This window comes from Amyelois transitella, chromosome 12 (genome assembly GCF_032362555.1).
Source record: "Amyelois transitella isolate CPQ chromosome 12, ilAmyTran1.1, whole genome shotgun sequence".
NCBI lineage: Eukaryota > Metazoa > Arthropoda > Insecta > Lepidoptera > Pyralidae > Amyelois > Amyelois transitella.
Window position 1 is genome coordinate 6,556,152 of NC_083515.1, and position 20,363 is coordinate 6,576,514.

The window sequence follows — 20,363 nt, forward strand, 5'->3', positions numbered from 1 at the left end:
TTTAGGATACCCGAAACCAACGATATTGTATGAAGAGACTTATAAATGTGGACGAAGCAAAAGAAGTGTGCAGGGATCGCGGCAAGTGAAAAGAGGTAGTCTCTGCCTACCCCTCAAATAGGTGGCTATACGTTGTATCATTCATTTGATTCAAATAGGTGGCTATACGTTGTATTTATTACATCTGATTGATAAGAAAAGCATTGTGTGATATAACTTAGTGAAATAACCGTGATATAATATCAACGACGTAAAACCAAACTTTAGCAAAATATTTATTATCTGTTAATCACTCATAAGTTGTTGCAGCTAAATAAATACGAATATAATTTCTACTTAATTAAGGTTTAAGGCTATTTCAATATTATTTGGGTTCATGTCAACAACTAGTTCTAATTGCAGGTTTTTAGTAGCCTCTTTCTTGCTTTTGTTGAGAGCACTTTTCATATTTTAAATATTTGCATACACATGTGTCTGCACTTTGTGGTAAATGTTCCGAGGCTGCGAATACGTCTGCGGTGCCCACAGACTCGCATCAAGCTCAATGGGGCGACCAACGGCGCAGAACGAGAACATTCTTAGTTTCTTTTTGTTTTGCACATTCTTTAAAAAAATATCCCCTACTTTAGCTACCTTACTTAAAAAAATACCCGTGAATTTTAATCTCAGACTAATCTAATTAAATAACTAGAAAATTCATTCGTAATTTGGAGGGTGTTACTATGGTAACCATTATGCTTTCACTTAATGTTCCTCATTTGCGTCTTCCTTTTTTATAGAAGGGTTTTCTCCATTAGGTAGCTATTAAATGAAAACGTAAAGTATTTGAGAAAAAAATTTTGTTTTTATAATAATACAAGCCGTACATTGGCCAATTTGGCCTCTGACAAAGCGATTAAGGGGTGGACTCCCCTTATTTTATGCAATGGTTATTTTTGTGTCGTCAGCACAATCTCGGCCCCGGACAGGCGGAGGAAGACGAGACAAAAAGGCGCTGAGTCGACAGTTTAACAATAACTGTTAACGTTGAATGTCAGGAAATAATAAACGTGCAAATAAAATACTAGGATAAAACATAGGTCGGGTGGGATACTAGGAATCATTGTAACAAATATAACTTGGTCAATAAAAAAGATGAGGTAACTAATGATTATTTATTTATTTATTTACTAATTTACGTAGGTACACAGAAAACATCGAGACTGATAAACACAAGAAACAAAATTACAAAGGTTCTGCTTTTATTTTATTATTTTGCGATTTCAATTAAAAGATTTTATTTCAATAATTTTTTTTTCTTGACTTGTCTATGTAACATTGCTACCTATCGAGCCCTAGTTATATTCAATTAAGTACAGTATAGTAATTATTATTGTGGTTTAAAGTTTTTCAACAGGAAGAAACGTAAATCTAAAAGTATTATCTACCGTTCAACTAATTTCATTATCAGCTTTTAAACTAATATTACCAATACCTACCATTCAGTCAATACTTACCTAGTTACTACGCGTTAAAAAACATCAGGAATATAAGTACAATTTATTTGTCTTCTTTTATTCATACATACTAAGAAACACACAAGTTGAAAACAACTCGGGAATAGTCATGTCGGTACTTCCAAAATAGAATTAAATTTAAAATTACGAACACTGCTTCCCTTCTGGAGGATTCCCAACGCATTGTCACGAGAGACACCAGACCTTACACGAAAACGCTTTAAGTTAGAAACCAACAACAAGCTGTTATTGAATGGTACACAACCTTTGTGAAATTCCAGGATGTACCTTACGTGTAACTATTTCGCAACTGCAGTAATAACAAATGTTTGTTGGAATAGACAAAACTATGTTCAGGCAGCAACTTGATACAACCAAGCATCATATATGCGTTTGGCTATGCCTCAGTTATTTTGATACATGTAGCATTCATTTTATTTGTAGCTCCACAGCAAAATTTGAATAGTTTGTTTTTGCATGAATGTTTATTTCGATGGTTTTTCAGGTCATTGTTTTAAATTTTTTATTGAGATTGAGCTCATACAATTTGTCCAAGCAGATATTTAATCTACTTAAATTTTCCACTACTATTTAAAGATTTTCCGCGCGGAATACCTACCGTACCTACTCCTCTTTGATACACATGTAGTCAAAAAGATAAAGGGTTAAGAAAGGAAAAACGAAATAATTTCACAAAAGTATTATCAGAATAGAGTACTAACTTATGATTCTTGATAAGAATCCAGTCAACTTCGAGGCTGTACTGTAATTTTTATCGCCTTTCTTTCAACCTTCATATTATGCGATCTATATATCTACTTATAACTTTATTAAAGTAGGTTATTAATTTTAATAAAGATCAATACTGAAACAAATATTACATACATAATTGTTTCCCAAATCGCTCCAATTAGTGCGCTGGTGTAAGTACGTTTTGTCGCAATAACAATACGTCGCAATCAAGACAGCCGTCGTACCGACGATCATAACAATCGTAATAAATCATCCGCATTCTGCCCTATTACCTTAATGGAACACCGTTTCTAATTCTAATGTTGCATAGCAACAAGGCTGTAAGCATTTTAATTATACTAGCTTTTACCCGCAGCTTTGCCAGAGAATTTAGCGCCAACTACAAAAGAATACAGGTTTTTGCAAATTAACTGCAGGGCAAATCGGTTCAGTGGCAACTGTAAACAGGTAACAAACAAACTCACTTTTGCAGATAATATAGATTAAAGCTTTCCACGTATAAAAGAAGTCACTGAAATTTATTAATTCTCTGCTGAAATTTTAATCGCCTAACCTACAAATGAATCGCATAGGCATCCATAGTACCTCAGTATGTCCATTTTATTCTTTATCCAGATATGTTTTTTCTAGTTGTTTTGGATATTTGTTACAAAATAACTGTCTAAGTAGTAAGTACCGCCAAATTCAGTAAGCTATAAGCCATTCATGTCAGTGACCTAACTCAATCTGATTTATCCCATATCAAACCTATACTTTTCGTTTCGAGGCTTTCGAATCTTGTGATGTTTTTTAAAAAGCAAGTATTAGCTTATACATAATTATAGCAAGATATGCATTACCAGTATCTACAAAGGATCAAAGTTCAGTCCTCGGCCAGTCATATGACAAGGAACGGGCGGTTCCGGACTATTCCAGTCACAATGGGTTTCCGAACGTCTCTCTGTTCCGGCCTTTACTAGACCAATATTTTATTATTTTAATCGCTGTATTTTGTACAAAACGGAATTTTACAGCCGCATTGGAGAGCATAATGGCGAACGGTTAAGGTGCCGTTAATAAAAAAGCGTGATGCCTAACGAGGCACAGATTCAAATTCCCCATAAGAAGTAATTTCTAATTTCCGTGGTTATTATCATTTGACTGCAAACCGATGCTCTTACAGTGAGGGAAAGCACCCTGAGGAAACCTTCATATCCAGGCAACCTGGATGTGTAACCATAATCCTATATGGGATAAGTTCTGCAAAGGTTGCGAATGACAAACGGGAGTCCCTTCGTGTGCAAAACCTGACTTACCCAATCTAGGATCTAGGCTCCTGAGTGATGCAGCAGATGGAACCGAGGCTCGTCAGGGAGATAAATAATTTATGACTTTGTTTCCTAGTACCAAACTTAGTAGTTTAGTACTTTTCCTCTTTAAGTCATGTTTTTATTCCGCTTACGCCGTAATTTGTTGATCTTTTCTGTGAAATTTGTAATTGTTTTTAAAGGTAAGATAATATTTAAAAACTAATCAATTCTAGTAACCTTTGTGTTCAGCGGTCAAATAAGTACTTAATATCTGACATTGTCATATACTAATATCACTATCACGACGCGTTAGGCGGGTGACCTAATTAGGGCTGCTAACTTTTATTTGCAACAATGTAAGATTATAACCAATGTAAAAAACCTTTATTCTATCAATTTGATGCTGCCCGCAACTCCGTTTGCGTGTTATTGGAAATACGAAGGTTAAGGTTCTTTCTCATATTTCCGTACATATTACAGAGTAGCTGGTCCCTTTGGCTTCTACATCACATGATCCAGATCTTCCATTTTTTTTCGGCAAAAGAAAATGCTCATCAGGTTGAACATATTTTGTTAAGACGTCATTTCGATATTTCCTTTATTTTAGCGGAGTTCTTATGGTTCACCTGTTCCAGATACCGAATAATAAATTATACCCTATATGTTGGCCAGGCATAAGAGCTATACAACATAAATTCATTCAAATCTGTTCAGTAGTTTCGGAGATTAGCGTGTACAAACAAACTACGGACAGACTTTTTTTTCAAATTCATGCTCGGTTACTATTTCTTCATCGTTTTAAATTATTTTTTTAAAAATATACTCAATGTACCTACAGACAAATTTTTTTTACTGTTTTATTATACGTATTGATAATGCTTAATTATAAATTTTACTATGCGGAATGAAAATAAATCCTACTTAGCGTACGCCGTTAAGTACATATTTCAAATGAAACCTTTTTCATTCATGTCTTTGTTCCTGGTAAATGTTGACATCCCTAGGTTAAACATGCAGAATTATTAGACTGAATGACCAGTAAACACATAGCATAACAAACGATAACCAAGCACGTATGTATGTAGGTACGGGGAAAGAGTGGGCCGAGACGAGATCGTCTGTCAGTCGACACGCCACGCTCGTGTCCGCTACTCGTATAGTCTCTATCATACTCGTATTAACACAGGAGCAAAATGGCTCCTTATCGCGCAACGTTCATATCGCTTCTTTGTGTTTTGTCGGTGTCGGCCGTCGATTTACCCAACGCTCTCTCCGACGACTTCATTGATCAGATTAACTCGAGACAAAACTTATGGAAAGCCGGCCGCAACTTCCCGGTAAATACGCCTACTAAACATCTAAAGAAACTCGTGGGCGTACTTGCGGATCCCCACTTTGAGAAACTACCCAACAAGATACATGATGCCGACGTAATAGCTTCGCTTCCCGAGAACTTCGACCCGAGAGATAAGTGGCCAAACTGTCCTACTTTGAACGAAATAAGAGACCAGGGCTCTTGCGGAAGCTGCTGGGCCTTCGGCGCGGTAGAGGCAATGACCGATCGCGTTTGCACATACTCAAACGGCACACAACATTTCCATTACTCCGCTGAGGATCTTCTAAGTTGCTGCCCGATCTGTGGTCTCGGCTGCAACGGTGGCATGCCAACTCTCGCATGGGAATATTGGAAACATTTCGGTTTAGTATCAGGAGGTAGCTACAATTCGACTCAAGGTTGCAAACCATACGAAATTCCACCGTGCGAACATCACGTACCTGGCAATCGTATGCCATGCAGTGGTGACACCAAAACGCCGAAATGTTTACGGACTTGCGAAGCTAGTTACAATGTTCAGTACAAAAAGGACAAACATTACGGTAAACACGTTTTCTCAGTGAGAGGCGGAGAAGATCATATCAGAGCTGAATTGTTTACGAATGGTCCTGTCGAAGGTGCGTTTACGGTTTACTCAGATCTGTTGCTGTACAAGAGTGGTGTTTACAAGCACGTACAAGGAGACGCTCTAGGAGGACACGCTATCAAGATACTTGGCTGGGGAGAAGAAAACGGAGTCAAATATTGGTTAATAGCAAACTCCTGGAACTCTGACTGGGGTGATAATGGATTCTTCAAGATACTCCGAGGTGAAGATCACTGCGGTATCGAAAGTTCTATAGTAGCCGGGGAACCATTATTATCTAATTAATGGACATCACAATATGTATGTACATACATAATAGTTGTTATCAGGTTTTGGCTCAGTTTAATTAATGTATTTACTTTCATGCCAAATAAGCTAACATTAATTAGTTATGTTAATGTACTGTTTAAGTAACAATAAATTGATAGTTAATAAGTATATTGTTTTCTTTCTTTACTATGGATATTCATTTGTTACTATGCAAATATCTCTGAATTGTCGACAACAACGCTCTCAATAACAATAAAATATGTCTATTTTAGGTCATCCGCAATATAATGTTTAATAAATGATGTCGAGTTCACCCCTGTCCAACTATTTTGCGTTATCTTACTACCTTTCGTCAATATGACTATATGTTATATCCACTCTCTTAACATGTCCTAACCACATCATCTTAATCTACCTTTTTTATGTTGGTCACTTCACTATATTAAGGTTCACACATTTCTCTCAAATCAAACCAAAGTATCTATCAAACTTACCCCACATAATGTACCTAACTTTCTTCAAAGGCACTCTTTATAAATATTTAATAACAAAAAGTAAATAATTAATACCGTTAGACTTACTGTTAAGAAGTTTTATATAAACAGATAGAAATTACAATTAATAATATAGGAACTCACTCATAGTCGCTAATCATTAAGTTCCTATATTATTAATTGTCATTTCTGTCTGTTTATTTGTATCATTCCTTATATATTCCACGGCTTTAGGAAGCCACAGAGCGTTCGTTAGAGTCCCAAACAGGCATTTAAAAAAGGTCGTCGTGTATTTCGGGAGACTTACCCCACCCTACCCTAAAAAGCCTAGACCGAGCTTAACGAGTTTACATTTAATGGAATGCGACACATGTTTGGCTTACATGGGTTTTTTTTTGAGAAACTTTGAAAGTGGGATATACTAAGCTGATTATCTTGTGTGGTGGTGAGTGACATGATCAATTAGAGGATACTAACAACCCAGGGCACGATTTTAATAACTCAAGTAAAATCTCGAGCAAATAATTCGGCCTGCCCTAGATTTCAATTCTTTTAGTTTTTTATAGTACCACGTAAAGAGTGGGAAACGTTAGGACAAAGAAGAAAAGGCATTGTACAAAATCGCATGACTAGCAAAAATGGAATACATTTTATGTCAGAGAGAGGTCATTTGATAATAACACGTATTTATCTGCATAACTGGTGTTTCCGATAAACAATAAAAACAGATGGTTTTATCAAAACAAACAGGACATCCAAAGCATAACATAATTAAAAAAAACAATAATAATTATAATACCTACATGTGGATATATTTTTAGGTTCTAAACCAATGTTCCAATTCGGTGATAAATTGTCCATTCTGTGGATTCCCGTTTTCTCATTAAAAATTTATCTTACGTACTTTAATTATATATGTATATAAAAAAATAAATTCAAATAAAATTGTGTAACATTTTTATTGTAACTACATTTATTAATTTGATTCATTCTACAATTATACAATACTGTACACGTTTTTTTAAATAATATATAGGGTAAGGCCGTAAATTTTGCCACTATTTGAAAAAAAAATATGTCCCACATTTTGACTGCATATATAAAAGACTAATGCTAGTAATTTGTTACTAAGGTACTCATAATATATTTTGTAGCTCTTATCTCTACATAATTTAATTTCAAAAGTTCAAACACTTCAATACTTTAACTTCTAGAGTGTGTTCAACTTGGCCAGTCCTCCAAATTTTGCAAAAATCGCGTTGTCTTTTTTATCATCCAAATACTAGAGAACTACAAAACTCGTAGTATATTTATTGAATGTCAAGTTTACAAGAACTTAACCTACAGAACGCAAAACTAAGCAGCCAATTAATAATATGAGATTATTTAAAATAAGTAGATTTAATTTTTTTATCGCAATTTAAATGTTTGTCCCCGTATTTTTGCTTATATGTTACAATTTTGTATGTTACCACAATTTCACCTCTAATTAAGGTAAAACATTTTGGTAATATTTTGTATCGATACTGGCAACACTTAAGTGTCCATGGACAAAAAGAAAAAAAAAAACCATTTTGTTTACTGTGGTGGGTTTGACAAAAAGTGAGTGCAGGTGTGTGTCGTCATTCGGGATTTATTCGATTTCAAAGGTAAAGAATTGGTTTATTACTCCTATTTTCATGTGAAAGTATTATTTAGTGAATAAGTTATGCAGGAGCCGTGTTTTGTTTTAAATTTAGCTCGAATGATCGAGTTATGGTAAATTATAACCAAAAAAATCTTGCTTCTGCGTTACTTCTAGGTTACTGCTATGTTATCGGTAACATTGATTGTATGTTACGTAACGTTTAAGTGTTGTAAGGATTCGTACATAGACTCGTGCAATAGGCTACGACTCATTTAATTTCATATATTAAATAAGTATTTCCTGTAGTTAATGGCTTAGGAAAACAAAATATTATTATTATTTTAATCATTAAAAGTGCAAGATGAATTTTGAAATCCAATTTATAAAATGTGTTTTTTATAGAAGGAAGCGAGCAGAACGATGAAGAACTTGGCAGCACGGTTAGAGAGAATAATGAAAATGAAGGGAATTATTTAAGTTTCAACATAAAAGATTCGTTATGGTTAGATAATTTGAAAGAAAAACGTGGAAGTATTATATTGGATTTGTTGAGATCATAGAATTTAAAAATGACGAAACATATTACAAAATAATTTTTTTTTTAAATGTTAAGATTTCAAATAATTCTGTAAAATTCTTAGTGCAAAGAAAGTTAGATCTTGATTCTGTGACCACAATTTCTATAGTAAAAAAGATAAATTTGATTCAGTTAGAGACAGATTCAAAAGAATATTATCTGCAAAATGATGAAGATACTGTATTTTTTATTTAAATATTTTAAATCATTTGTTAGTTGACATAAGTAAAAGTGGTTACCTAGTTCCTTTTTTGTGATTTAATTGATTAATTAGTACACATTGTGTTTTAAGTACCTATTTAATGAATAGACATTTTAGAAGATTTCATTGTTTTTTATTTGCTTCTTCTTTTTCTTAGTCGTATTCCTCATGGCTGAGAAGTCGTGATCATTATATGGATTTCAATGAAACACACACAACGACTTTCTTGGCAATATTAATAGAGTGGTTTGCCATTGCCTTCTCCATTTCACTCACTAACTGATAAATAATCGACTAATGTGACTTCCTCACGATGTTTTCCTTCACCGGAAGCAAGTGGTGGTCATGAAAAGTACTAAACGTAAGTCAGATTAGCATACAAACTCATGTGGCTCGAGTAGGATTCGAACCCGGGACATTTTGATCACCAGGCGGACGTCTTAACCACTAGACCACCACCGCTTCATTTCATTTATATGCTTAGTTCTTACATAAGGTTAATAGATACCCTGGCCCGTACGCCCGTACATACATTTTGTTTTGGAACATTGCATTAACTTCGTTTGTGTTTCTCAGAATACATTTGCTTCTCCAATTCCTATGGAATTGTGCTTGCCATTACAATCGTACGTTAGTATAATTTTCAGTACTTTACGAAAATATTATGAAATTTGAAAAAAAAAACTAATAAAAAAAAGAGGCAGTACTTCTGAATTCGACCTTACACTCTTTACTCGTTACTTTCGTGTTACTTATACGTTACCATAACATAGAAGTATCTATGTTACTCTATGTTACTAAGTGGCAAAATCTACGGCCTTACCCATAATTCTCTTTGCTTGATAATGACTATCTCATATAAGATTATTTAGATGAAGCAGTAACAGAGGACAATACGTATTATTAAAGAAAAACAAAAAAAATACATTACGAAAATTGTATTGTCTCAAATCTTAACTGGATAAATGTCATATAATCTTTAAAAACGTAAGTAACTAGTAACGTTGTAAGTATTGTATAATACAGTATGAACAAAATATACAATAATACTTTATTTTTACCGTTTTTATATTGTAAGTCTAAATTAATAATAATAATTAATCCTAATATATCACAAAACATGACTTGCCATTTGGATTTCCGATCCATACTGAAACCAACAAATATACAATTTGGTTGTGTCAATTACAGGTTGGCAAGACTTTAACTAAGTACGAAGAATTACTTGTCATTCGCTCTGATTCATGGTGATAGGCGCACTGCGCACTCCGAAAAAGTTAATTCCAATTCCTCTTAATTAATTTTTTGCCAACTTATACCTGACATTAACGAAATACAAAAAAAAATACACTGGTTTATAACCTACATTTAATTAAAAATGGAAGTTAATATTAAGTATTCCCGATTAAATTGTTATACCAAGCCGTAGAAAAGAAATAACTGGCGTATTTTAATGATTACATTTTTTATAACTATTACCAAACAAGATATTTTTCGTATGTAAATAGAAAAATATCTTATCGATTTGAAATAAATCATATCACAATAATTCTCAATTAAATCAATCTCTTATTCTTAAATATTTTGCCTCTGGCCAACTTGGATATTAGATTGAAACAAAAAATAACCTAACCTGCTAGCAAATTTTTGATTAGCAACAGACCGCCGAAGAAAACACCCATCAAAGCATTATTAGTAACTAATTACAATATAAAAAAATAATATGAATAAATAGTCCATCAGTCTGTAGGTAATAGTCATATAATTTAGCACTAAAACAATAAATGAATTAATTTTAAATATAATAATGTTGTCTTAAATATCGGTGTTTTAAAGCACGAATAAAGGTGCCTACACACATTGGGGTTTGGCATTTTGCGTATTTCATTTTCGCGTTATAGAATATATTTCTTTTCCTACATTTGTGATTACAAGCAATGTTCCGAAGTATGTATTTCAATTCAGGCCTTTACTCTTTTCTAAACGCCATAGACTAAACGCTACAAAACAGCTAGATTCATCAAAAGGAACATACAAAATTACACGTAGGTAAATACAATAATGGAATGATTGCATGTTCTTTATCATTCCAGATTTTATTTGATGGACAGATGTAAGTTTCTGCGTTGAATTCAAGTAGCTAATGCTTGGGTTACATGCATTTAAAAACAATGAAAATTAAGCCCAAACCTCTTTGAAAAAATATCAGAAGTTAATAAAAGTCTACAAAATTTCACTCTATCTCATTTGAATATAGACTAAAGTTTGAATGTACATTTGGTTTTCTTTACTTGACGTTTTTAAGAAGTCACGCGCTTCATTTAGTTTGAGTTTACACTTACGCCCTTTCACATGACAGATAGTAATACTGGTTGCCGCTGAATCCATCAACAGACTGCTTTTTTTTGCGAATAATGCAACATCATGTCTGTTGCATACGTTTTTAAGGTTGCTATTCCTCTTAATTCGTTCTGTACGATACATTCTATTTCGGCAACACTACACCTTTTCAACATTTCGTGTCATTCCTTAAGCCGCGTACACACCGAGTCAGCGAAGAATAAGATTGGCACGCACATTAGTTAGCTCTCAAGTGTACGCGTTGAAATTTTCCAAAACGGATGTTTTGGAAAATTTCAAACACGATCTACTGCTTTAGATGACCCTGTTGCGGAACTTTTTCATCTGCCCATTGCGAACGCGGTTTTAAACATACTCGATTCGATACCTATTACATGGAATCATATCTGGTATTACTGACTAACGCGTCTAGATCCTCGTGTTGCCTGAAGTTGAACGCGTTCCGGAAACTATCCCGGAGTCGCTCGGTGAACGTCTTGTAGTCCAGATTTGCTTGGCCGAAATCGAAATCGGCCACTTCAATTGTATACCTGTGGATAATAGACGCCATTATTTCGGATGTACGGTTTTTTGAAGAGTAACAAAGGACCTATTTCTTACTGTAAATTTTGTAGTAAGGAACCTAAGCACACTAAAAATTTGAGTATAGTGTCTCAAAAATTTCTAAAAAGAGCTTGTACAATATAACACGTGTTATCAGTTATCTGTATTACCACAAGAACTTTTCCGAACCTTATCACATTATGAAAAGCTTTCACGATTTAGAGCTTTGAACAAACCTTGAACGATGTTGGTAGTAGGCAATGCCAAACACCACCAATATAACAGCCAACAAACAGAACGCCACCGGCACCACGATAACAGACAACTGCGCCTGCACCACGGCTAAAATAAAAAGAAAAAAAAACTTTAAATAAAGAATGAGTCACAGAAAACGCACGTGCTTTACAGGATACCATACTTTTTTGATAAATGACATCTTAGAGGACAATTTATTAAGACCTTGAAAAGTTCTACAGTTGAATAGATAGGAAATAATCTTTGATTAATTTAATAACAGTCTGTCATCTGCTGTGTAGTTTTTTCCAACAGAAATTTCTCCTCTCTATGGGTATAAAACAAAAGCACGAGAAATTTACTATTATTAAATCATTACATAAAAAATATCCAAGATAAATTTATCACAGCATGTATTGAATCACTTATTTGCTACTACAAGTGTATCATAAATATGTTCAAAAAAATTTGAGATCATATTACACAAACTCCTTCTTGTTTTAGTTTAAGAACGATATATCTGCGGCGTCCCATACGCGCGCATCATAAAAATACATGGCAATCATGTCCAAGCTATCCTGCGGTTTTATTTTATGAATAATTATAAATAATAAATATCTTTACATATATCAGCAAGCCTATCATATGTTCAAGAAAAACTTGTGAAAATTAACTGTGAAATTATGTCATAATAAAATCACTATACAGAAATATTTACCTTTATAAATATTAATAGTAGCTCGCGACACACTTTTACCAACAACGTTTTCTATTATAACGACCACCGTATGCTGATCACCTTCAGGGAAATAGTGTATCAGTGTGAATCCATTGGAGTCGGTATTTAGTAAAGAAGAGCATGTCTCATTGTTCGTCACATTGTATTCACCGAGCTTATACTGAACGCAATAGTTGAACGGAGGTGTGCCAGAGTATTTAACTTGGAGGTTCATCAGCTCTCCGTGTTGGAGCCAATTCAGTCCAGTGATGTTGATTGTAGTTATAGGTTCTGAAAATTTTAAGTAATAAGTATCAACAAAAGAACTATTGAAAATGAAACATATAGAATATTCATTCAGTTAATGTAAAAAGGATGATGGCACCCGCAATACCATAATTCAAGAGATTTCAACAAATGAAAATAACTCGAGATGACAATCACATTACTATTCTGGAGATACAGTGCAGAAATTATGTAATACCATTACAAGCGGTCAACAGAGCATCTGTGACTGCCATGGCTTAAAATATACATACATATATATATTCACGTATATTTCCCTTGCGGGGTTGACAGCCTTGAACAACAACAGTCTTTTCAAGACTGAAACTATATGACTTAATGATGAAATTGAGATTCAAACAGTGACAGGTTGCCAGCCCATCCCTACAAGTAAAATCCCAAGTTTATTTGCCTTTTCCTTAGTTGCCTCTTACGACATCCATGGAAAGATAATGAGTGGTCCTATTCTAAAGTCCCAGTAACCACACTGCAGAAAATATACTAGGCAAAAATTACTTGCACATGTGAAATTATAACGAATTTTCTTACCTCTTACACTAATAGTTTCCTTATAATGTCCAATAGTATAATCGTCACTTGTTGGCAGATAAGACAAACTATTATTACAGATTGAGTCTTTGATTAAAGAAGTGATATTTCTTGTTTTCAGCGAGGCACTTCGTTTTGCAAGGCTATGGATTGACGCGGATGTAGTATTATCTGTTACACTGGTTTTATTTTCTGGTGCTGGAGATGGTGTAGGTTTAGGCGTTGTAGTTGTTGTTGTAGTGGTTGTCGTTGTCGTCGTAGTAGTAGTTGTTGTTGTTGTCGTCGTTGTAGTAGTAGTAGTAGTAATTGGTGGCAGTGGCTGATTATTCGCCGCCACTATAGCTTCAATGTTATGATCCCCCATTAAATCAGTGTATGTATATTGAAAAGATAAATCTGTTGTCATCATCTTGTAAGCGCAATCAACGAACCAGTATGTAGCGACGGTTGAAGCATTGTTTTTTAGAAATTCCAGTTCACTGTCTAACAGTTTTATAGTGTGTGTAACAGGTCTATTCACTTTTACAAAATTGTTTGGTCTATCTTCGTGGTCTTGACTCAATACCATCTTGCCGTTTAATGTATCTGGAAAATAAATTATTAAAATTACTATAAACCTATTCATAGTAAATATTTAGAAAAAAAAGTACTTAATGTAAATAATATGCTATAGTAATTATATCAACAATTACAGCTATGTCAAAATAATGAGTCAACAGGATATAACACACTATTTCCTTTACAGACGAGAAATAATACCAAAAATAACCAAGATATTGTGGCGACATCTCTTCCCCACAAGTCACAACAACCAATCACACAACACTATCGGTCAAAAACAGCGAAAAAGTCTAAATCACGCAAGCGAAAATTTCACAGATCAGAGCATATACACAACCTCCAACACAACATCATGGGAGACGTGATTTCCCAGGCATAACACCTAGTCTGAAGATTTTCTCTTTGTGGTGATTGAGCTGAATAATCGCTCTCGCTACAATTTAATTCAAAATGAGCAAATATACATTTTATGCAGTAGACAGACCCCAGATTTTTGCCTAAAGTAGGCTACATCTAAAAATGCTAGTCTTTAGTTAAAGTACAATAATATCCAATTCCTGTGCCAATTTTATATAACCAAAACAGAGTAAAAATTCTAGGTATAACTAAATTTAATATGTTTATGTGAACCACATTCAACTCAATTTAAAAGTTTTTAAGCAATGCCTGAAGTAAATTTTCAATTGACCATAAATTATTTTTTCCATAACCAATATTGTTAGAACAAAGTTTTGACAACCCTTCAGTATCCACCAGTAAAAAAACCAATTCCGTTTAGTAGTACAAAGTACCAAATACACAGACAAAAATTCCAAAACTTGAGTTTTTGTTTTATTTTACTCTTCTTTAATCAGTAGCTATCAGTTTTTTGGAAAAATATTATATGAACAGACCACTAAAGTTTTACTGTCTTAGATATGTATAATAGATGATAAAATTGATGTGAAATATTGAGATACTTAATGGCACAGGACCAGACATAAAATTGTTGTAGAGTAGAAATATGTGATGTAGTAAGGTTTGTCTCTCTGTTTACAAGGTAAGCACATTACACCATGTACCTATATGACCCACTAGAGGCCGCCCGCGACTTCGTCCGCATGGAAACCCTATCAATCCCGCGGGAACTCTGGGATAAAAAGTAGCCTATGTGTTATTCTGGGTCTTCAGCTACCTACATACCAAATTTCATGGTAATCGGTTCAGTAGTTTTTGCGTGAAAGAGTAACAAACATCCATACAAACTTTCGCCTTTATAATAGTAGTAGGATAATATGCATTGTCATAATGTTATTATTAATTAATAACCAATAACCAATTTATTATAAAAGCTGTCTGTGTACTAAAATTTTCACCAGAAATACAAACACTTGACAATTTTTTTATGAAATGGAAGTAGTTCAAAACCTGGGAAGAAACATAGCCACGCATTTTGCAGGTGAATTCCTATAAATAGTTAATATTTGAAATGCAAGTCTTGATAAAGGACTAATAGGCCATGTTCAGCTGGTAGGCTTTATAATAGAATTTATAGAACTTACCTGTTAATTTAAATTTGCAAGAGACAGTACCAACGAGGTACCAAGTTACAAAGAATTTTTTTCTTATCTGCACTGTGGCAGTGTACTCTCCAGCTGCATATAGACTTTTGGGATACTCTTGAGTCCAGTTAGCCACACCAGCAGTTAGTATCATCTAAAATTTTGTAATAAAAAGAATGTATTGTGTCAAGTCTACATCCCTTGCGGGGACAACAGAGCCTAAAAGTCTCGAAAAGACCAAAAGGCCTCATTCAACTGTTTGGCTTAAGATGGAATTGAGATTCAAATAGTGACAGGTTGCTAACCCATCAGCCTATAAGAAGAATCCCAAGTTTATTAGGTGTTCTTAGTTACCGTTAAGAATAACTATGGGAAAGATATGAAGTGGTGGTGGAAGTTTTAAATTGCGGGTAACCACAGACAAGAAATAAATAACAAAAAAATGATATTTGACTTGTTTCTCTCGTAAGGGGCAAACCCCACTGAAGCCTCATATCAATTAATAATTGTTTTTTTCATACTGCTGAGTGTTGCTTGTCAACCAATCTTTTAAGGTAAGGTAGAACAGAGTGAGGAACCTACATTCAAAATAGGGTTCCTATGGACACAAGGTACATAACAAACTAAGCTGATCACTTTTAAGACACATTATAACAAGAAAACCAAGAACTATAATGTTTTCAATGGCACCAATTAAATTTATATTAAATCTATAGTACCTTAAATTTGGCCAGCTTATTAGGTCTGAGTCAGGAAGTATGTCATGTGCAAACAATTTGAGCAGCAACCCAGAAAACATAAATTTACTTAAACATTCTTTCTTGTGACTTGTTTTGTGCAACAAAAGGCAACATGCAAAGGTCTTGTATCTATCGGTAGAGGTCAAATTTATGTATACCTACCTCACCAATGTTTTGATTTTTTGTGTCATCCCAGAAAACATATTTGAATACTTCATCATTATAATCTTGTACTGTTGCAGTAAAGGTTACATTGTTACCACGGACGGCAGGACCACTATTAGTAAGAATTAGTTCATAAGCTGATACACCTGAAAAATTAATCAAAATTTCTGATCAAAATCGGTATTTTTGATTTTGATTCGATTTCGATTTTAAAGAATTAGACATAAAAGATGCATTAATATGATTCTTGCGATAAGGTGTCCTTGCAAGAATACATGGGATAGCAAAAGCTATGCTAAATCCTTTAAATATGCATAGCAAGCTATTAAGATGAAAAATGTCATAAATTAAATGATTTTGTGAATCACGACAATAAAAGAATAATTTTATTTTGTAATAAAATGGTTTAATTCACTTACCTATATCGGAAAAGATACCGAAACAAAAAAGCAAAATAACAGCCATATCCATTTAACGAAAAACAAACGATTGATTAGAAATAGGAATGTTAAAAGTCTTAACGGCTCATTTATACAAAGAAACCGATGGTAAACGAAAGCGAAATATTCTATAAAATAAATCAAATATTGCGTCGTCACAAAATAAAAAAATCGTATTTTCTTTTCTTTCTGTAGTAGTATTTTACGATTGACAAATTATTTTACGGCATTAAATAAATGACATTGATCTATGACATGACAGATAAAGGCACAGATAATAATAAATAATGTCTAAAGAGACAAAGGAAAAATTTTTTCGCTTCTCTGGATAAATAAATAATTTTTATAGTTAAATGGTTTAGTAAAAGTAAAATTTAGGAATTTTACTTTTTTTAATTAGGTAGATTTGTTATTAGTATAGTTTAGAAATTGTAATAGTCCCATTTTGTCAACTTTATTCACCAAATAAATATTATGTAAGGAAGACTGTCTCATATATGTTAGTATCTAATTTTCTTCATTTATGACAAACATCTATCTAACTCCGTCAAGTTGAAAGTATCTGAAAAGATAATACATTTATAGCTTGTTTTGGAGACGAGAGTTTCAATCGCGTGAGGCGCGATAAACTAAAGAAAATAAATTAGACGGCCTCTGTGGCGCAGCGGTTGTACGCTTATCTGTGACACCGGAGGTCCCGGGTTCGAATCCCGGCCAGGGCATGATGAGAAAAGAACTTTTTCTGATTGACCTGGGTCTTGGATGTTTATCTATATACGTATTTATTATAAAATATAGTATCATTGAGTTAGTATCTCGTAACACAAGTTTCGAACTTACTTCGAGGCTAAATGTGTAATTTGTCCCGTATATATTTATATTTATTTATATCGGGAATAAATTGTCAAAACTCTTAAATCGTTACTTTGGCACATAGGGTAAGTTCTCATTACGCCCAAAACCGTTTTTATTTTTCTCTAAAAAGCCAAAAAATTAAAGAAAAAAAAAGCTATTACTGATCTGTCACTGTCATGAATTAATGAGTGTTACCTCACTGTAGTTAGTACTTAGTCTGTCACTGTCATTAGCCATTCGTTTTTGTGGTTCGTGTTTGGTTTTTGCTTGCTTACGTTTGTGTTTGTGGAATGAAAGAAATAATTAGTAACTAAAACTTTATCCTTAGGAAAAATTTGCTATTCTAGCGTATTTACACTTTCAATGTTGAGAAATTAGTAATCATTGAAAACATGTGCTTCTAGTATTACAAAAAATCACTGTTGGTGAGATCTTAAAAAATGGCCACCGTTTTTGATAGCCCTTTTATTAGACAACGTATTAATCGGCTAAGACAACGAGACTTAGATTTTGAAGAGGACCAAAGATTTGGGCGATGTGACTGTACGAGTTACTCGTATTTTGTACTTTCGATGGTTCTGTTTTCTGTCGGTACTGTAATTACAGTATTGGCGTTAGGAGGTGCTGATGGTTATATTCTTACTAATTTGGGACACATGTGGCTTGTAGGGCCTATATTTATATGCTCTGGAATGATGGTAGCAGTGAAAAGTATGTTATACTTACGAAGAAAAAGTGTTATTCAGATGCTGTTACATCGTCGTGCTTTAATAAGAGTGAGTAACATGGAACTTTTATTTTTTATTTTATTTATTTATTGCTTAGAATTTGATCTAATAACCTACACCAAAAATAACACCAACCTGTATCCTTGACTTTTAGATGTTTTATGATGAATTTTATCTACTTCCTGAATTTGCTATTACTGTTCATCCCAGGAAACCTGTGTTGGAGGCCTAGGAAAACTAGTTATTACAAAACTAAATATTAACATCTTCTGCCATTACCAAACTCTCACCACTCTGGGGAGGAGCTCAGGATTTCCCTTTGATTATGGATCCTGGATTGTGTGGGTCAGGTTTATACACAAAAGCAACTGCCATCTGACCTCCATAACTTTTGCAGCGGAACAAACCCTAGATTGTATTGTGGCCTAAATGTGCAGGTTTGCTTACAATGTTTTTCGCTCACCATGAGAGCATTGGTTACTCTATTCAAATAATTTACATAACTTTCAAAATAGTTGGTACATGGCCAAAATGGTACTTGAACCTGTGCCTTTTATAATTTGACCACCAATGCTCACCTGTATTCATTCTGATTTAATTCACATAAATAATTTTGATTGCTAACTAGTCACCAATATTGATAAAATTAATAATAACTTACTTCTTTGGTTCACTTCTGTATCTCATAGTAATTTCAGGAAAGGTGTTTTATTTTGTCTATACATATATTTCTCTATGTTAGTAAGATCTCTATGTTGGTAATGGTAGTCCATACTTTTAGTTGCACTGTAGTCACTAGTAGGAATACTTTTTGCCTCTAGTTATTATTAACCAAGCATATTAAATGTTGACTCAATACTCACTTCTTAAAAAAAGATTTATTTGATAAAACCTTTACCAACACTTTTGAACCATTTTAGTTACCCTATGCAAATTTAAACATGAAATAATAATAACAAGAAACAAGTATATATACAGGACAAATTACACAGATTGAGATAGCCTGGACACTAGTGACTTCTGTTATGAGATACTAACTCAACAATTTTTATAATAACCTATATCATCTATAACTATAACATCCAAGACCCAGGCTAATCGGAAAAAGTTTATTTCTCATGATATCCTGACTGAGATTCAAACCCGGGTCCTCCAGAGTTACAGACAAATGCAACCAATATAAGCAATTTCTAGCTTGTTTTAGTATCAAACCTATAGATTTACCATTTATAACTGACCTTTATATTTATTGCAGGATATGGCTGCTATGCCGGCGGAACAAGCATATAGTGGCCAGGTGCCAAGGACAGCTTCCAGTGCCACCCTCCCCCCATCGTACGACGCTCTTATAGCCAATGCAGCCACAAGTAAACCCCAGCCTTCTAGCTCAGAACCTCCGCCACCTACATATGATGAAGCAATGTGCCTCATTCACGATGAAAAAGCCCACATCAGACAAAATGAGGCAAGCTCTAAACAAGAGACAAGTAACCATTTGTCTGAAATTGACAACAGTAAACCATGAAACTTACTGACTACACCTGAGTGTACCTAGCACTGTAAGAAAATCTCAATTCTTCCTTTTGTACTTATTGAAACAATGAAGTCGGTACTAATATTGTATTCTCAGATGTGCCTGAATTATATTGCTGTTATTTTCTCATAAGTTTTTCTAAATGTACCCAAAATCAAAGATGAACTTCCTGATCATTGATATATGGCTAGCCTTTTGATTGAATTCATAATTGTTGATTTTATGTAGGGTGTTAAAATTATCATTAAGTTGTATATGTTTCTACCGCATAAATTGCATGTAGCAATGTACTTTTATGTATAGAAGTATCTGTAAGTACTTAAATTTTATTGGCTTTAAAACAATTACCATGGAAGGAGGTTAAATACTACAACCAGTATAGTTATGTTAGAAATACAGTCTATACACATTTAAAATTTTCCCATGAAGCTACCAAAACTAAATTAGAACTAAATTGACTTAACACAGCAAGCAATAAA

General features: G+C 33.8%; 3 protein-coding genes across 3 annotated transcripts; 2 read left to right on the forward strand and 1 right to left on the reverse strand.

Annotated features, from left to right (window-relative positions):
• Positions 1–4,641: 4,641 nt before the first annotated feature.
• Positions 4,642–6,057, forward strand: LOC106142526 (cathepsin B). The gene has a single exon (XM_013344317.2). The coding sequence runs from the start codon at positions 4,732–4,734 to the stop codon at positions 5,743–5,745; it is 1,014 nt and encodes a 337-aa protein (XP_013199771.1). The 5' UTR covers positions 4,642–4,731; the 3' UTR covers positions 5,746–6,057.
• A 1,107-nt stretch (positions 6,058–7,164) lies between these two features.
• LOC106142528 (uncharacterized) lies at positions 7,165–16,991 on the reverse strand. Its single transcript, XM_013344318.2, has 7 exons — positions 16,747–16,991; positions 16,325–16,473; positions 15,423–15,576; positions 13,321–13,905; positions 12,487–12,777; positions 11,771–11,876; positions 7,165–11,521 (listed from the first exon to the last, which is right to left on the reverse strand). Exons 1-7 carry the CDS (start codon positions 16,796–16,798, stop codon positions 11,362–11,364), a joined length of 1,497 nt encoding a protein of 498 aa, XP_013199772.1. The 5' UTR covers positions 16,799–16,991; the 3' UTR covers positions 7,165–11,361.
• Positions 16,992–17,849: 858 nt separating this feature from the next.
• Positions 17,850–19,950, forward strand: LOC106142541 (uncharacterized). Its single transcript, XM_013344336.2, has 2 exons — positions 17,850–18,398; positions 19,606–19,950. Exons 1-2 carry the CDS (start codon positions 18,063–18,065, stop codon positions 19,873–19,875), a joined length of 606 nt encoding a protein of 201 aa, XP_013199790.1. The 5' UTR covers positions 17,850–18,062; the 3' UTR covers positions 19,876–19,950.
• The last annotated feature ends 413 nt before the right edge of the window (positions 19,951–20,363 follow it).

What these genes read in the sequence shown, in the direction of transcription:
- LOC106142526 (XM_013344317.2), top strand. Translation starts at nt 4,732, where the DNA reads ATGGCTCCTTATCGCGCAACGTTCATATCGCTTCTTTGTGTTTTGTCG.
- LOC106142528 (XM_013344318.2), bottom strand. Translation starts at nt 16,798, where the DNA reads ATGGATATGGCTGTTATTTTGCTTTTTTGTTTCGGTATCTTTTCCGAT. An exon ending in CGGTATCTTTTCCGATATAG is followed by an intron (nt 16,474 to 16,746) that starts GTAAGTGAATTA and finishes TTAATTTTTCAG; the next exon opens with GTGTATCAGCTTATGAACTA. An exon ending in GGAAACTATTAGTGTAAGAG is followed by an intron (nt 12,778 to 13,320) that starts GTAAGAAAATTC and finishes TAAAATTTTCAG; the next exon opens with AACCTATAACTACAATCAAC.
- LOC106142541 (XM_013344336.2), top strand. Translation starts at nt 18,063, where the DNA reads ATGGCCACCGTTTTTGATAGCCCTTTTATTAGACAACGTATTAATCGG. An exon ending in ATCGTCGTGCTTTAATAAGA is followed by an intron (nt 18,399 to 19,605) that starts GTGAGTAACATG and finishes TATTTATTGCAG; the next exon opens with GATATGGCTGCTATGCCGGC.